The sequence below is a fragment of the Bison bison genome, unplaced genomic scaffold (genome assembly GCF_000754665.1).
Source record: "Bison bison bison isolate TAMUID 2011002044 unplaced genomic scaffold, Bison_UMD1.0 scf7180017864063, whole genome shotgun sequence".
Lineage (NCBI taxonomy): Eukaryota > Metazoa > Chordata > Mammalia > Artiodactyla > Bovidae > Bison > Bison bison.
Genome location: NW_011494635.1, coordinates 14,805,376 through 14,824,170, shown reverse-complemented (window position 1 = coordinate 14,824,170; position 18,795 = coordinate 14,805,376). Strand labels below are relative to the sequence as shown.

General features: G+C 50.8%; 1 protein-coding gene across 1 annotated transcript in view; it reads left to right on the top strand.

Moving 5' to 3' along the window:
- Positions 1-18,795, top strand: part of SIRPA (signal-regulatory protein alpha) — a gene marked incomplete at its 5' end in the record, with an annotated part of 24,159 nt that overhangs the window by 431 nt on the left and 4,933 nt on the right. The window contains 7 exons of the mRNA XM_010836638.1: positions 1,329-1,446; positions 1,613-1,685; positions 5,789-6,145; positions 6,707-7,036; positions 8,820-8,933; positions 12,296-12,320; positions 18,691-18,730. Coding sequence (XP_010834940.1) covers positions 1,329-1,446; positions 1,613-1,685; positions 5,789-6,145; positions 6,707-7,036; positions 8,820-8,933; positions 12,296-12,320; positions 18,691-18,730 — 1,057 coding nt within the window. The remainder of the gene's footprint in view (positions 1-1,328; positions 1,447-1,612; positions 1,686-5,788; positions 6,146-6,706; positions 7,037-8,819; positions 8,934-12,295; positions 12,321-18,690; positions 18,731-18,795) is intronic.

Sequence of the window (18,795 nt, the reverse complement as noted above, 5' to 3'; positions counted from 1 at the left end):
AAAAAAAAAAAAAAAAAAAAAAAAAGGCAGTCAGATGCAGCACTGTGTGCTTTCGCATGATCTGGACATGTTCTGATTTCACTCCCTTCTACAGGTCAGAGAAGTTGAGGTCTGTGGGGGTCATGCTACTTACTCCTCGTCCAGCTCATCCCATCCAGCTCTTTGGTTCCAGGGATGAGGGAACTGAAACTCTGAGTGACTTTCCCTGTCACAGGTCAGATCCTACCACCTGCCTGCAGAGAGTACTCCCTTCAATGTGGCTGAGTACTCCATTTGCTCAGCATTTACTGAGCACCTCCTGTGTGCCAGGCCCTGCCCTGGATGCTGTGGAGGCAGCAGTGAACAAAGCAGGCGAGGGCTCCTCTCCCGTGAAGCTTATGTCCGCTTCCTCCCAAAGAGGAGAAGTCCATCCAGCGCAGGGAGGGGAGATGTGTTTATATCTTCTTCAGAAACTACACACTGAGAAGAAATTTTTGGGCAGACATTCAGTGTTTACTCTGATGGTCCTGCTTGGAGGAGATGCCCAGAGGTTGGGTGTTTCCTGGGGATCTGTTGAGAAAACCCTTCACTGAAGGCTTACAGCAGAGCTGGGTCATCTCAGAAAATGTCCCCATGTGGGTGACTTAGGGGCAGCCCCATTGAGGTAGCAAAGGTGCTCATTTAGGGTTTTCTGCCAGAGGCCCAGGATCCTCTTTCTAACTCCTGAATCCGGGACTGTCAGCACAGGAAGGACCTTTAGACACCATCCTCCAAACCCTCATGTACACATGGGGGCCTGAGGCCAAGAGGTGACAGGGACCCAGACCACAGTCACATGGTCAGTGAGGGGATCCTTCCAGAACCCAGTCCAATTCCAGGCCAGTCCCCTTCCTGCAGCAACATTGAAACTGGTTTCATGGAAGAGCCTGGTACAAGGAGGGAGCAAAATAAAAGCCCCTTAATTTGAACCATTGAACAGGGCACCTTTTCATAGGTTTCCCAAAGGTTCATAATGCCCCTTACATGCAGGCCCTGAGACCCAAGATGACTGGAACCTCTTCCTACTTTTGTGTTAACCGTAAATCCTTCATTCCAAATCATCCCCTGGAGCTGCCCAGTATTTCAACAGCTGCAAGGCACTTGGCATATGGAGACAGCATCTACCGGTCTTTGTTAACAAATAAACAAGATGTTCCCAAACTTAGGCCATTAAAACAGAACTACAGTGGATGACCTTATCTATACATCACTCTACTCCGGTGGGAGACACCCACTGTAAGTGGCATTGCTAGTTCAGACAGTATGTGGATTTAAATTTGGGTAGCAATTGCCCCAAATTTCTCTCTTAGATGTGGTAACAATCGAATCTCCCTACAACCCCTGGACCTGGAAGGTGGCTTTTTCCTGATTTTGCAGATACTACTTAATTTCCCAGATGATGGGCTCCTTGCCCACCAATCACAGCAAGTAAGTGGCCTCCCCACCACTTGGATCTACCGCCTCCCAGGAGGCTGCTCCGCCTCTTCCCCAGGCCGCCTGCCCAGATGATTCCCTGGGTGAGAACAGAGGGAGGGGCGGGGAGCAGCCTGTCAGATGCGGAATCTTCCTCATGGCTTTTGCTCCTTATAACCAGTGTCTGAGGGAGGGGTTCACCTGTTGTCCTTTTATAGATGAGGACACCGAGGCTCAAGGAGGGGACATGGCTGGTGAGCAAGTAGGAGAGCCAAGATTGAACCCAAAGCAGTCTGACTCACAACCCTGTTCTCTGCATACTTCACCATGCTTGTCAAAGTGGGGAGAAAATTCCAGCCTTGTCCTCTTAAAATCCTGTATTGTTCTATTCTTCAGTATGAAGTATAAAAAAAGAGTCCTGTGTGAGAGGCAGGACTACCTTTATAACAAATTCAGACAAATACTACAATATGTCATGATTTTCCTAAAAAACACACTTAAAAGCATCAGGAGATTTTCTCCCCATTGGTGTGGTGTTGCCCCTTCACCAGGGCCCTGAGGAGCAGGTCTGGGAAGGGTGGTGTGGACAGAGCCCAGAGGGGCCGCTGCGACCCCAGCAGCACCAGGCACGCCCACTCCTGGTTCTGTGGACTGAGGATGAGGAGGGGGTGGTGTCCCCTAGAGGGTGGTGGGGCCCCGTGTGAGCGAGAGTTCCTGTTCTAGACTCAGGCGTCGGGAGCCCACGTCTTCCCTTGTGGTTCCAGGGTCCCCAGGGCCGGGCCCTCAGAGGCTACTCCTCCCTGTAGTCACTTGAATTCAAGAATCTGAGGGAAAAGGTGGGGTGGTGGTCAGTGTGGGGGCTCCTGAAGGTGGGCACTTGTTCTGCTGATGGACCTGAAAGCTTGGACTTGACAGGAAACACCAGGACACAGTCAGGGGGTGAGAGGAGACAGACCCTTCATTTCCCTCAGCCTGTTTCCTCATCTGCATGATGGTGGTCATCATGTCTTTCAGGAGAGTTGGAAGGATTTGAGGAGCTCTGTCTAAATCACCAGCACAGAATAGGGACTCCTAACTAAAGGTGTTATTTCCAGGCTGAGACCCAATTCCCTGTGCTGGGCTCCCGTTTCCTCACCTATAGAAAGAAGATAATCACACAGCCTTTGCAGGGTGTTCCAGGAGTATAGTGGCCTGGTGACAGGACAGCCCCTCAGGAAGCGATGGTGCTGGCCTCTCAGGCTCTGTGATCTTGGGCACATCTCAGTTCCCCCTGCTCCTCAGTTTACGCATCTGTGGAATGGTGGGAATCACACCATTGCAAGGCTCTGTGATGACTGGAGAGGGTCTAGGAAGCCCTGGATAGGGTGGGTTAGGGTGTTCCTGAGCTCAGTGCACAGTGGTCGAGCCCCCTGCCTGGGCCCCCACCCCGGTTCTGCCCCGTTCTGGCTCTGCGACCTCTGATGAGTCCCTCCCCACCTTGGGGCTCAGTGTCCTTGTCCCCTGGTGACAGCCCCAGCCTCACAGAGTAGCTGCAGGGACTGAATGAGGACACACGTCAAGAGCTTAGAGCAGAGCCAAGCACGTGGGACAGGTTCCACCAATGTGAGCTCTGATGTCCCAGAGCCAAAGGACCTTGAAAGAGTCACTTTCCCTCCAGGACTAAGTGTAATGGGTTGGGGTGGAACTAGGTGACTTTTAACCTCAACTGCTCATTGGAATCACCTGGGAGATGGTGACAAGCTCCAAGGACCCTGGGTCCACCCTAGAAATTCTAATTTAAGTGTGCAGATGTGGTCTGGGCAGCTGAGTGTCTTAACTCCTGCAGAGAATGCTGGTGCCTAGCCAGGGTAGAGAAGCCCTGAGCTACGTGTTCTCTGAGGTCACAGAGGGAGAGCTGTAGTTTTTCCCTGAAAAAGGTAGGTTCCACTTGGTGCCTGGGTTGTAAGAACAGATCTTTGGGGTGTTCAGAATAGTCTGTGATGGTGACAGCTCTTAGGAGGCCCAAGAAAGTCAGCCTAAGTGGGTTGGCAGGGACACCCCTCACTTCCAACAGAACTCACTTAGGCTGAGAGGGGCTTCCTGCCCACTCAGACCACCTGTTCATACCTGGGCTTCATTGCTAGGGAAATCTTCCCATCTTTAAACATGAGCGTGTCTAAACAGGTGCTGGAATCCCCAACAGCACTCCATGCTCAGCCCAGAGCCCTCCTGCCTCAATAACCACAGTGACACTGACGAAATCTGCCCTCTGTCCTTTCAAAATGCTTCCAGCTCTGAAAAGAGCTGATCTGTAGGAAAACACCTGTGATGCCTTGTGTGTTTTGAAAGCCAGTTTCCCCAACTTTTTTCCTGAGGGGGTAGTTTTGAAAAGAGGGAAAGGATCCTAACTTGGTGGTTTTCTACTCCTTTATTCATGCGAGTCTTTCATGGCAACTGCAGGGAACAAGGTTTGAGACTTTTGTTGTTTTTTCCACAACACTTTTGTTTTGCCTTCTTACTGCCTAGAGAATAAATACCTTGGAATGACCTAGGTATGACCTGGTCAGACCTAGGAATGACCAGATATGATAACAATCTTGGGTATGATTGTTTAAGCACCTACTATATGCCAGGCTCTCTGTTTTATATTCACCCTCACTCATCTTACCAGGTGGTGCTTTATTCGCTTTGTCTAGAGTCACTGAGGCTTAAGAGTAAAGATCAGAGACGCTAAAATCAATCAGCCCCACGTGCAGTGAGATGGACTCTGATACTTACTCTCTGGGTGTTCTTGGCCTCATACCGTAATGCATCTTCCTGGGCCTCATCCTGTAAATGGGGCCACACTCAGCCCTCCCTCTCAGAGTTGGTGGAGGGATTAAAGAGCTGAGGTTCCTAGAGGGATCAGCCCAGTGTCAGGCTCCCAAGAAACTCTTGATAAGTGGTAACTAATCACAGCATCTGCTCCCTTTACATTCAGGATGCTGATGATTTTATGACTTGACTTACTCAAGTAACACCTCTTTACCATGTCCTCAAAATGTTTGATGAGTTTTAAGAAGCAAGTTAAATATTTACAAGCGTAGATATTTCTATAGTTGCTATCTGCCAACGTTTACAGGAGGTGTTAGGTAGTTATGGACAATTTGGAGACGCCCCACAGGACCTTTCTAAAGGGAGAACCTGCCCTCACTTTTGACCTGCTGATTTGTGTATATTTTCAGGACACAAAAAGTGCTTCTGCTGCTTCATAAGCCTGTTTCTGTGTGTCTTCTGATTTAATAACAATTAAGAAATTAACCACCGTTGGTTTCTCAGCACTCGGCGATCTTTGTTTCAACCCAAAACTGATCTAGGAGAAGAACCCAGATTCAGAAAAGTATCTGTTTGCTCCCTTTCTTTCAAATTTAAGGATTGGTACACATTAGTCTTACTGGAATATTTGTGGAAAGAGTGAAAACTATGGAGTAAATTCATAGGTACCTGAAGGGGCAGCTCTGGATATAAGTATGCTGCTGCTGCTGCTGCTGCTGCTGCTGTGTCGCTTCAGTCGTGTCCGACTCTGTGCGACCCCATAGACGGCAGCCCATGAGGCTCCCCTGTCCCTGGGATTCTCCAGGCAAGAACACTGGAGTGGGTTGCCATTTCCTTCTTCAATGCATGAAAGTGAAAAGTGAAAGTGAAGTCGCTCAGTCGTGTCCAACTCTTAGCGACCCCACGGACTGCGGCCCACCAGCCTCCTCTGTCCATGGGATTTTCCAGGCAAGAGTGCTGGAGTGGGGTGCCATTTCATTCTCTGGGTATAAGTATAGTCTGGGTTAAAGAGAAATCTGTGTTTATTTAGTTTGGTGAAGCATATTGTGTTTTACTCATGGCAAAAATGCTTCCACTGACTATCTAACTCTCCCACTGGAGCCCCAGGAGGAATAATGCCTGCTGTCCCACTTCATAGAGGAGGAGCTAGGAAGTACCTCGGTCACACCTCTCGTTGGATGGCCAGCCTGGTTAAGCTTCCATGTGGTCCCACTGTGCCCTTGCTTCCCTTGCATTCACTTCTATAAATGCTTTCTCTGAACTTAAGTTTTCCAGGAGAGCCCAGCTTGGAATAGCAAATAGGAAGAATGTCTGAGACCAGTTAGCACTTTTTGTTCCTGTGCCCAGACTGGTGGGAAATCACCTTGCAAAGGAAAGAAGGTGGACTTTGCAGTCAGACCTGGAATTCCATACTCCTGACTCAGTCACCCCAGGGAACCCGTGTGTCTCCTTTAAGATGAAGATGATGGTAGTGCCCTCCCAGGACTATTTGAAGAATTAAAATAATAATATATGTGATAGTTCCTAACTATGTTACATATTTTTCATTAGTGATGATAATCACAATGGTTTTCAGTGTTTATAAATGTTCCTTTCGTAGCCAAACCCTCTCCTCCCGTGGTATCCGGCCCTACAGTGAGGGCTACACCTGAGCAGACAGTGAACTTCACCTGCACATCCCACGGCTTCTCCCCCAGAAACATCTCCCTGAAATGGTTCAAAAATGGCAATGAGCTCTCAGCCTCCCAGACCAGCGTGGACCCAGAGGACGACAACGTTTCCTACAGCATCAACAGCACAACCAAAGTGGTGCTGGCCACGGGAGACGTTCACTCCCAGGTCATCTGCGAGGTGGCCCACGTCACCCTGCAGGGGGGCCCTCCTCTCCGTGGGACTGCCAACTTGTCCGAGACCATCCGAGGTAGATGCCCCTCATGTCATCCCAAGCGCATACCTGCCCCCAAGGCCCCAACCTGCCCCTTCCCCCTGATTTTTGTTCCAGGCCTTGAATTGCCTGGAATCTACTTCCTGACAATCCTGCCCAGTCACCAGGCTCCTAGCTGGTCACTTATTACTGTTTTCATGGCAGCTGCCAGGTGGATGCCTGTCATGTGCCAAGCACTGTGCTAATAGTTTACCAATAACTTCTTCAACTGCTGAGCACCTACTGTAAGTCAGGCCCCTGTGTGTTTAGTGACTTCATTTATTTTGCTGCAGTTATTATATTTCAACTGCATACCAGGGCTGTGCTTATAGATTGCACACATGGTTAACCTAACAGGAGCCCAGCCTTTGAGCACCTGCTGTGCGCCCTGCACTGTGCGTAGTGACTTCATTCATATGCAGAGACAGCCTCAGTGCTTGAACCCCTATTGCATGCCTGGCTCTGGGTGACTCCCGGGCTGTGCTGCGCTGTTATCCATCTCCTCCCCTATGACATGTCTGTTCCATAAGGTCAGAACTTCTTCCTGTGCTGTTTCAGTTCCACCCACCCTGGAGATTACCGGCTACCCGTCAGCTGGGAACCAGGTGAACGTCACCTGCCAGGTGAACAAGTTCTACCCCCGGCACCTACAGCTGACCTGGCTGGAGAACGGAAACATGTCCCGAACGGAAGCAACCTCAGTCCTCGTAGAGAACAAGGACGGGACCTTTAACCAGACGAGCTGGCTCCTGGTGAACTCCTCTGCCCACAGGGAGGCTGTGGTGCTCACCTGCCAGGTGGAGCACGACGGGCAGCCGGCGGTCTCCAAAAACCATACCCTGGAGGTCTCTGCTCCCCAGAAGGACCAGGACACAGGTCAAACCCCTGGTGAGGTCACCACTGCAACTGACCCAGCTGTTGATCTTTTTTTTTTTTTTAATATTAAAGGTAGTAATTCATACTTTTTATAGAACAATGTAGAAGTCAGTAGATTAAAATAGAATTTTAAAGTGAATTCCCACCTCCAAGAGTAACCACTGGTAAAAGTGTGGCGTATTCTTTATAGATCTTTCAACATAAATATCCTTGAAAGAAAGAAAGCAGAGAAGGAGAGGGATTGTCCTGCTCATGGTGTACTCTCTCGCTTTCTTCTACTAACAGTTTCTGTGTTCACCATTCCCTGCCCGCCCACCTCCTCCCCTTGCTCTTTGTGACCTGAGCCTACTCTCGCTGGCTGCCCCACTGGAATGGGGTCGGGGGCTTCAGGCTGTCTGTGGCTTATCTCAAGTGTGATCAGTGCTGCACTAACTGCCCTTGTACATATTCTGTTACATGCGCAGCTATTTCTATGGGATGATCCCCAGGGAATGTTGCTAGGCCCAAGTGCATGCCCATTTAATATGATGGCGATGCTGCCACCCTCCTGGGAGAATGAAAGGTGTCAGGGTGTCATTCTCTCAGCCCCTGTCCAACTGGTTGTCGGCGTATCTCCCTTTCTTCAGAATGACAGTGCCTGGTTGGCATTTTGGTGCCACTGTGGAATGTTCCAACGCCTGTACCCTTGTACATAGCAAACCCTTTGAATGGATTAGAATAGAGGCCGTTTCCTTCCTTCGTGCATCCTGAAAGGGACAGCTCTAAGGAAGCCTTGGGGTCTGTCAAGTTGCCCTTTGATGCCACCATGAGCCCTCCCCTCGGAGACAGGATGTGTGGATCCACTCGGGCTGTCTGTGTCACTGGAGAGCTTGAACAAGTCGGTGCCTGTCTCTGGGCTGCTCCACCTGCCCCTGGAAGTGTTGAAGGAGGTGACCCTGGTGACCTCTCAGCTTTGAGTCTCAGCTACTGGGACCATGGCTGTCTCAGCATTGTGGCTTCAGGGCTGGGTGGGTAGTTGACACCCAAGAAATACTTTTAGAAAGGATGAAAGAGTGAGTGGTTGGTTGGTTAGTGAGGTATTCCTCAGAGCTATTCAATGAAGTAGAGATGACTATTGACCTCAATAACGTAAGAGGAAGCCAGTGTGTGAGGGGGTTTAAATGACCTGCTCAAGGTCGCTCAGTGAGGGCATTGATTTGAACCTGCATTTCTGTGGCTTGGAGCCCTGCTCCTGACTGCACACTGTCCTGCGGGATCCCCTTCCTGTGTCTGGTGCCAGCCTCTGCACTGTCTCCATGTCAAGTGTCCTAGGCTCAGCCCTCCTGGGCCTAGGCCCCAGGCATGGACCAGGGCACTGCCTCGGGGCTCTGCATGTCCAATGGCAGGTCACTCTCCTCACAACCCTCCCCCCCCGTCGTGTGTGATGCCCCAGCTGCCATTAGGAGATCCAGGCAGACCTGTGTCCCTGGGTGGCCGTTCCATGGCTCACTCAGGTGAGGAGGAACGTATGTCTATTCCTCAGGAGGGCAATTCCACCCACACCCTGCAGCCGGGGTTCCTCCAAGGCTGACAGCAATGTTTCCCTCCTGGCACCTCGGCACAGTTTTTGCGCTGCCTGTGGGTAACCCACAAGGGGAAGTATGTGCAGATCCATGAACATGCCCACGGGGCCGAAACATCTGAGCCAGATGTTCTCAGTTAATGATGCCTGCCTCGTGGTGAAAAGGGGCAGTGGCTTTTCCTTTTCTTTGTTTTAAATTTTCCTACATGAAGCCTCTATTGTGTGTGGTCCTAGGCCCGAATGACAACAACTGGACCAGCATCTTCATCGTGGTGGGCGTGGTGTGTGCCTTGCTGGTGGCCCTGCTGATCGCAGCCCTCTACCTCCTCCGAATCAGACAGAACAAAGGTGGGTGAGTTCCCTGGTTCCTCCCCGAGAGTTTACCCCTGGGCTGTACTTCCCAGACAGGGAGAGGCCTCTGCTTTGGGCTACACGTAGTTTAACTCATAAGGACGTTCGGTTACTCCCAGTAACAAGAAGTCCAGGGGTACCATTGCCTTGGCTGTGCAGCCCCTTCACCAGGCTGAAATATGGGTGGGCCAGGGGTACCATTGCCTAGGCTGTGCAGCCCCTTCACCAGGCTGAAATATGGGTGGGCCAGGGGTACCATTGCCTAGGCTGTGCAGCCCCTTCACCAGGCTGAAATATGGGTGGGCCAGGGGTACCATTGCCTAGGCTGTGCAGCCCCTTCACCAGGCTGAAATATGGGTGGGCCAGGGGTACCATTGCCTAGGCTGTGCAGCCCCTTCACCAGGCTGAAATATGGGTGGGCCAGGGGTACCATTGCCTAGGCTGTGCAGCCCCTTCACCAGGCTGAAATATGGGTGGGCCAGGGGTACCATTGCCTAGGCTGTGCAGCCCCTTCACCAGGCTGAAATATGGGTGGGCCAGGGGTACCATTGCCTAGGCTGTGCAGCCCCTTCACCGGGCTGAAGTATGGGTGGCCCCCTACCCTGCAGCATCACTGCTCCAGGCCTCACAGTCTCACAGAACCACTGCTGATGTGGGAACTGGGGAGATGCCAGGGTGGCAAAAGGGTCTCAAGGAGGAAACGGTACTTCCCAGGAGCCCCTGGCAGACTTCTACTTTCCCCTTACCTGTCCAGATTATGTGCCCAGCCCCCTGGCAGGAGGCGGGAAGGCAGTGGGGAGAATACCACCACCTACCTCCCAGGCTGTGGGGAGAATTAAATGAGTAACTGTGGGAACAGCGTTAGCAAGATGCCTGGCACAGCAGCAGGCTCTCGATGTCAGCCCCTGTAATCAGTGTTGTAGGTGAGACCAGAAACATGAACCACCTCCCTGAGAGGCTCCCCTCATAGTGGCAAGGTGTGCGGCCTTTGACTACAGCCGGAGGGTATCAGTTCCAGTCCAGGACATTGTGCCGTTTGCACTCATGCGTGCACGTGTGTGCATGTGTGTGTCTGTGTAGTTGTTTCTGTTGACTTGGAGTCAGATGAACCAGGGTTCCAGATCCTTGTTTTATGCCCTAAAGTTTGGCCTCCGTGAGCCTCGGTTTTCTCACCTGTAAAATGGACGTGACAGTGCCTGCCTCGGAGGATAGTTATGAAACAAATAAGCTCATGTGCAGCAACAGCACGGACACATTGTCAGACCTAAAAAAAATGCACGTCCTCTTTCCCACTCTTGAAGACTATTTTAAGCCAGTGTTTCTGAAACCTTTTTGGCTACAAGTGATAGAAATACATTTCATGTCTCAACCCAGTGCACACACACCCCATCTATAAAATTGGAACTCTGATATTTTCCTTTTTGTCATATTTTGTACTATATTCTCTTAAAAATGCTGTTTGTGACCCAGCACCACGTGCCGCAGCCAGCAGAGTGCCAAATGCCGTCCTGAGCTGCATTTCTGCACCCGGACCTCCAGACAGAGCTTGACGGGCTTTCTGTGCCTCAGCCACACACCCCTCCTGCACCCCCTCTCCTCTGGCCCCCAAGTTTCCCTCCCCGCTGGACTGCCTGGAGGACTCAGCCCTGAGAGACTGCCTGAGCCTCAAACTCCCATTTGGGAGGGCTGGCATCTCTAGAATCTAGAAGAGGTTCTTCCAGGTGATCTGCAGGATGGTTTCCCTAACATTCCTGGAGCCCCTACACAGGCAGGACTCCTCTTTGGATGGGGAAACAGGGTCTCTTGCCCACCTTGGGAGACAAGCCAGCCCTTGGATGGAGTATTCATAGTGCCTGTTCATAAAGCCCCAGCCTCCTTTGGAGCTTTATCCCTGGGCACCATGTCAGGCTCTAGCACACAGGAGCTCATTTCCGTGGGCTTGGGCATCAGCCATCCAGTGTTCTGGAGAAGAAATGGGGGTTGGAGAGCTGCAGACGCTGGTGAAAGCCACCCAGCCCTGAATGGTGGGTCTGCTTGTGTGCAGAGTCCAGGTCTCAATGTAGACTTTAGTGACAGTGATGGCTGGCCCTTAGTCAGCTCTTTTGATGTGCCAGGCACTGAAGTCACCACAGACCTAACTCCACTTTATAGACGAGGAAACTGAGGCACGGGAGAGTTATAGAACTTGGTCAGGTCTCACAGCTGGTGAGTGCTGGTGCCAGGATTCACATGGCAGTGGGTCTCCAGGGACCATGTTTGAGACCACACTGCACTTTGCCTCTATCCTAATGAGACACCCCCTCTCCCTTGTCAATCCCTGGAGGTGTCTGCCACCCTCTACCTCATACTCACAGTGAAATATCCTAATTTCACTCTAGCACTTACCCGTTGCGTGACCTTAGGGAGTCATCTGGTGTCCTTAGTGTGGAATGGAGATGAGCAGTGTCCCATCATTGGACTCCCTGAGGTGACTCGTGTCCCAGCACTTGGCAGCCCATCAGCCTCCATTCAAATGTTAGATGCTGAGCTGCTACATCTAATGGGTACCACTCACCTAAAAACCCAATACCTGCCCAGGCACCAAGCGTTCATCTGGCAGTGAGAATTCTTGCAATGTGGCAGCCTCCAGCCTGCTAATATGTGATACAGAGCACACTTGCCTGTGCATGTTGCTTTTTAATTACAATTTTACAGCAAAATCAGAGTCAAATGGTGGCAAACCCCAGTGGCTTCTCTGTGGTATGCCCCACATCACAGGCTCAAAACCTCTGAGCCAGACAGACCCTTTCTTTCCTCCCATGATCCTTTTTGCAAAGGTGGTGAGATGAAAATGAATGTCCAGCCCACCCGTGTGACTTAGAGCACTGAGATCTAACCTGGGAGAGGGAGAATGACCCACCCAGGGTCACGCAGCATGTGAGTGGGTGGCAGAAGTGGAATTTGCACTTGCTCCCCCAATTAGCAGTTCTGCCAGAACCTGTTCTCCAGCAGTGAAGGGCCCTGATGGGCACCCAGTCTTGCTGTAGGGTTTCAAGTAATGTGTGTGATGGATGGAAGTGAGGCTCAGCCAGAGGGAGGGCAGCTGGCCCTCTCAGGCTGAAGGTTGCTTTGGGATCTGACCTTTGGCAATTCCCAGAAGTGGGAAAGCTGGCAGGCCCAGCTCTTTCTGCTGAAAGATAATGGACCACCCACCCCACTGGGGTGGGCATGGGGTTTCCTGTGGTTTGGAGGATATGATTGCAACAATTCCTCCCAACATCCCTGGGGGCAAGCCTCTGCACCCTCCAGAAAGTAATTATAAAAGAAAAGTGTGTTTCTAAGTTGAATAACTGGCTTCTTTTTTTTCTTTTCTCTTTCAGCCAAGGGCTCCACTTCTTCTACAAGGTAAGTAGGTCACTGGGCTGGAGTGCTTTTGCAGTTATTTGGTTGTTTGCCCCCCAAAACTGCCGAGCAGAATCCGCACCCAGTGACCCTCACTCCTGTGCCAGTCAGCCTTCCTGTGTCTTTCCTTTGTAAGCTCCTCCCACCAGATCTGTCTTTAATTACTGCCTCAAATGAGGTGATTTCAGCACACAGAGGCACTGATTTCCTGACTGATGCCCACAAACAGTGAGACCCTTACCAAATCCTGTTTGGACTGTGGCAGGAACTCCTGCACATGCCATCCCCAAATCTAATTGTATACTGTGCTCTTTCCTTTGTTCATTAAGTATTTATGGAGGGCTTTGACACAGGTAGCCTGGGCAGTGCCAGGGTAGGTGGGTATGACAGATGCACCTGTGCCTCCTGAAAACTGTGCCTTGGTCAGAGGCTAAACTGATGACATTACATCATGGAAGGTACATTAGTTGGTTGATTTAACATTTGCCATGATTTTTGCTGAGTCCCTACTATATGCCAGTTCTGTTCTGAATGAACAAGACTCAGTCTGGACCTTCATGAAGCTCAGACGCCAGTGAGAGGAGCAGGCAGTAAGTGTGGAGGTGAAACACACTTACTGTAATGTCTGTAATGTCATGTCAGGTGGTGACAAATTAAACACGGCAAGGGGATGGAGATGGGGGCAAGGGCAGGGCCTCTTCTGAAGAGGGAATATGAGCAAGGACCTGAAGCTGGCGAGCCGTGAGGGGCCACAGGCTGGGCAGGAGAGCAGGCAAGGCCAAGGCTCAAGGTGGGCTGGGAGGATGGGGGAGGCCAGCAGTTGGGGCAGAAGGAGCGAGGGGACAGGAAGGGATGAGGTCAGAAGGTGCAGCCCATGTGTCTTAGCTGTAGCCCACACAGCAGGTGGGTGACTAATCCAGACTGCAGCTTTGGGGAAGCACTCCCCCCACCAGCATTCACCCAGCAGAGTAGAGGCCGCACCCCATCACCTACCACGTGAATGTGCCTGTGTGGAAACGTGAACGTCGTCTCTAAGTACGATAAACACAAACTATAAACCGCTTCATGTTCATTTAGGACAGGTTTTGCCATCAAATGGGTTTTGCAGATCTTTTGATTCTTTTAGCACTTTGTGGATTTCAGAATTGCAAAACAGAACTGAGGATGCGGAGTGGAAGCCATTGTCTAGGGGCTGTGGCTGTTAGGACTCCGGATTTGACTCCCAGTTGGATGAAGGGGTGTAAGAGGGAGCTGATCTGACTTTGTTTTCAAGGTGCCACTCTGACCACATGTGAGGACCAAGCTGTAGGAGGGAGGGTGGGTGGAGGCAGAGGGGCCAGTGAGGAGGCTGCTGCAGTGGTCCAGGCGGATGGCTGTGGCCTGGATGGGTTTAGAAATGGTCAGATTCTGGAGATATTTTGGAATTAGAGCCAAGGGGACTTGCTGACAGATTGTAGGGTCAGGGACAACCCCACAGTTGGGGGAAGGGAGTGCTGTATGCTGAGTTGGGGGGTCACTGGTGGCAGGTATGGTGGGGGGCAATTCCAGGCCTGTGGTTGCACACAGCAGGAGCACCTAACCCATCTGAGGAGTCCTGGGAAGCATCGGGCCTTCCTGCCGTACCAGGAGTCTGTGGTACCCTTGGGAGAAAGCCTTGCTTTCTGCTCTGACCTCTACAGGTGGCTTCCTGCTCTGAGCCCTGGCCAGCCTCCCAGCCTCCGGGTCCCCGAACAAACAGAGCCACCATTCCAGCAAAACCGGGCTCCTCACGCCCGCAGGGAAACGTGTTTCCTGTTGCCATGCCTTCACCTGCCATTCTTCCCACACCAAGTACACTCTTTCCCAAGAGTGAGGCTTGGCTTTCGTCCTTTGCCTGGAACCCCTCAGTGATTCCCTGTGGCCCTCCTAACAGTCCAGATGCTCTCCTGAGGCCCCCAAGCCCCTTGCAGTGCAGCCCTGCTGAGCTGGACAGTTTCACTCACTACCACTCCCAGGGCTTGAATTCCATGGCTCAGCCTCGGCCCCCACCTCCTCCCTCATGCTGCATTCTCGTTCTCCTCACCCTGTGCTCCCCACCCCTGCTCCTGAATCACCCAGGATCTGCACAACTGCAGGGCCTGGCAGTCACAGCAGGTTCTGAACAGCGCCCCTGGAGTGGTCTGACATGGAAGCTAGCGTGGGTGAGCCTCCTTTTACTTGGTTACCTCCTGCTCTTCCTTCTGGGCTCAGCGAGGGCATTACCTCCTCCAGGGACAGAGTCTCCTCCTGGGAGCTGGGTACACTGGGCTATCCAGGCTGTCTCTGCACTTGTCCCTGTAGTGTGACCTACCCCTCTTCAAGGCAGGGTGGGTTACCTCCCTCACGTTCATTGCTGATTACTGCTGAACTTGGCACTGTGCCTGGAATGGAATAGGTGCTCAGTAATGGTTTGTTGAATGAATAAATGCTACCCCAGACCACTCCAGTAATCCCTGATCTCTAACCTCATGAATCCCAAAAACTATCCCTGTCAGTGGCTTCACAGCCTCAACTATGGAAGGAGCTCTCTTTTTTGCTTCATTCTTACTGCTGTCACTATTTTTACTTGTCTTATCTCCCCAATTATCAATACATTTCTGGAAGAAAAGGGCTGTGTCAATAATAATAATGACAACAGCAGCAGCTAACGTTTATTGAGCACTCACTGTGTTCTAGGCACAGATCTATGATTTCACCTATATTAGCTCATTGGTGATTTGATTATCACAAAAATCCTGTGATTTACTATTATCCCAATTTAATTCAACAGAGGTTTTCAAACTTGAGTGTGTAGCAGAATCCCTAGGAGGGCTTATTAAAACGCAGATTACTGGCCCCTTCCCTTGAGTTTCGATGCAGAATTTATATTTCTAACAAGTTCTCAGGTGGTGCTGACACTGCTGTTTCTAAGCCAGACTTTGAGAACCCCTGCTTTAGATGCTTATTATTGTCCCTATATGTAGTTAAGGAAACTGAGGCTCAGAGAAGTGTTGTGACCTTCCCAAGGACCCACAGCTAGCAAAGTGCAGACTATGAGTCAACCCAGGTTTCTCTGACGCTGAAGCTGAGGCTCTTCATCACTGATCCAGTGCTTCTTGCTGCCTGTTTCTTCTTCCCCAGAGAAGCCAACCGTTTTCTGCCTTTTTTTTTTTTTTTTTTCAGTTTTTGAGCATGATCCTACCCAGGGAGCCGTGAGGTCACTTGCTCCCTTTGATCTCTCTAAACCAAAGCGCTAGCTAGTGAGCGGTACTGGTGCTTTTCCATGCAGCTGCCAGCTTCAGCTCGGCTGGCTGGGATCAGACACTTTGCAGAGAATGTTGGCGTGGATAATAAGCCAGCTTCCCGGGAGGGGGAGGGGCAGTGGCAAGAGTTGGGGGTACCTCTGCTTTGAACTCAAAGGGCCCATCAGGTTGCAGGGCCAGTGGGAGGACTGGCTATTTCTAACTCCCTGGGTTAGGAACGTACAGGAGAACATTGTAATCCTCCCCAGCTCAGATGAGAGGAAAATGTGGCTCTGCTCCCTTAATTGGGCACTGGGGTTCATTTCGTTGGCCATTTGTTCACTTGTCAGACATTCACTGCGTTTATTCTTAGAATAGTTAAGGCTTCCCTGATTCTTTCATTTATTCATCTGGATTGAGCGCCAGGCCTTAAGCTGGGGGGATTGCAAAAAGGAATAAAAAGACACTAGCCCCGGTCGGTTGCACTTTTGATCTGATGGGACAGATGTTCGTTCATTCATTCAACAAACATCTCTAGCGTGCTGATGATGCACCAGCTCATTACTAGGTGTCGAGGCTCCGGTGGTAAACATCATGGACCTAGTCTCTGCTCTCATGGAGCTCATGGTCCACAGGGAGGCAAGTTACCATACTAGCTGGGAGGTTAATACGTGGTGTGCTACAGGTGCGGACTAATGCACAGGCTCAAAGCAGAGGCGGGAGCGGGTGTGCCGTGGGTGGTCAGGGAAGGCCATCTAAGGAGGGGACATTTAGATGACAGCTGAGGGGCAAGAAGGCTCTAGCCTTGGGAACATCAGGGGCGAGGGTGGACCAGGCAGAGGGAACAGCCAGTGCCAAAACCCCAAGACAGGAGCAGCTGGACGTGTTCATGGACCAAGGAGGAGGCAGAACGGGGGAGAGGCAGGGGGAGGGCGAGCAGTGTGGAGTGAGCGAGGCCAGAGACAGGGCTACAGCACATCACGTGGGCCGGGCAGTCAGGACACAGAGATGGATTTCACTGTGTGGTGGGAAGGAGTTGAGGGTTTTGAGCAGAAAAGTGACATGACATCACGCATGCATTTTACATGTGGAGAGTGGAGTGTGGGGGGTGGGGGGGCAGACCTAGAGCAGAGACGCCAGGGAGGAAGCTCTTCAGAAATTTGAAACCTGGATGGTGGCGATGATGGTGTCTGGTATGTATTTTGGAGGCAAATCGACAAGCCTTGTGGTGGATTAGACACGGGTTGTAAAGGAGGAGGAAGGGGAATTGGGGGGCGGTTCCCATTTCTTTAGCTGAGCACAAGGATGAGTAATAGCAATGCCATTCACTGAGACGGGAGAGACCCAAGGAGAGAGAGACATGACAAAATGGATAACTGCTTCCCATCTATAATTATCGCTCTGAGAGAGGAGCCCAGTGTTCTGAGAATGGATTTTGGGATAGTGAAGGTTTCCCTGAGAAATGACCATTTGAAACAGCTCTGGGGGAAGAGAAGGAGTGGATCAGAGGAAGAGGCAAGGTGGACTGAGTGTGCAAAGGCATTGGGGCAGACTGATCGGCATTCCTTCCAAGTCTCTTGAGCACCTATACCCACGTGGTGAGGAAGCATGGCAGACACACAGACATACAAACCCGATGGGAAAATATGCAAGGAGTTTGAAACTGTCACGGAGGGACAGCCCAGCCAGCTTAGCACTGTCAGAAGCCATCCCAAATACGTGACAATGTAGTTGTCTTGAAGGATGAACAAAGGTTAACCAAGAGGAAGAGCTGTTCAGGAGGTCCTTCAAGGCTGTTGACATGTAAAGTGCATCACATTGAGTAGCCCTTGAGAAATATTGGGTGGGTGGATAAGTGGGTGAATGAGGATGACGGAGTGAATGAGTCTGGGTTGGTGTGTCGGGGGCAGGCGGGGTGGTCAGCCAGGACCAGACTCCATGGGACTTACAAGCAGGTCGAGGTGTTGGACTTGAACCAGAGTCAGCGGGGACCCAGACAGGTGGGAAGCAGGAGGGGCATGGATGGAGCCGAGTGAGCAGTCTTCTCCGGACAGCGTCCCTGCTCCCAGAGGGCTGTTGCTGTGGCCACGTGGGGCCCGTCATGCCCCAGAACTGCTTTCTGAGCCAAGCACTCATGCCAAATCCATTAATAACCCCGCTGCCAAGCCCCATTGCTCATTTCTGACATGAGCCAGGCTAATGTCCCCAGAGTGGCTGGCTTGAGAATTTACACAACTGCCGAATCAGTGACTCTGGTTTACTCACCACCTTGACTGTGACCCTGCAGTGAGCCAAGCCACAGCCTCCAATTACAGAATCAAGTGCATGAACGGCTTCTTTGATTAATCAGAACACATGGCCCTCCTCTTTTCTTTTCTTAATGATAAGACTTAGGTGTGTAGAATATAGAACATTAGGAAACTAAAAAGAAGAAAAAATACCACCCCAAGACCACTGCTGTTAGCATTTTACTAGATTTCCTTCCAGTGTTATCCACACATTTTTCATAATTGGGGTCATTCCACAGAGAATTTTATGCTTATCATTTTAATGTAATCATTTGTAATAAAAAAAAGAAAGCCTCCTCATAAACCTCTTAAGTCTTTATCTACAAAATCTATCCTGATTTCCTTAACCAGTCCCAATTGGTGGAGCTGTGAGATGTAAACCTCCCTCTCCCATCTTGTTCTGTGGTAAATGCCTTAGTGCATAAAGCTTTTTCTATATTTTGAATACCAATACCCCCAAATGTGCAGTTATGAGTCAAAAGATGAGGACACCTTCCAAGCTCTTGACTTTGACAAGCTGTTTCCAGAGAGCATTATGCCGGTCAGCCCCTCCACCAGCAGTTCGTGAACCTGCCAGTCTCACCGCAGCTTCCCCAGCACCGAGTACTACAGTTTTTAAAGATCCTTGATAATAAAGTAGGTTAAACAAACAAACAAAAAAAGTAGTGCATTGTTGAAAAGTCCTTTGGTCCAAACATGTGATCAGCAGTTGTGTTTCTGTTGGGAACGGCTCATCCATGTCCTCCACCCGTATAGGAAGTGGAACCTAAATGTTATTCTTATCCGTGTGCATGAGCACTAGAGATAGTGAGGGTATTTTTATCTGTGCGTCTCTTTCCTTTTTAGGCTGCACGAGCCCGAGAAGAACACCAGAGAAACAACTCAGGTACAGTCCTTGGTGAGATGCCCTTCCTGGGAGATCGGTGGTGTGATTTCCCAGGAAGGGCATCT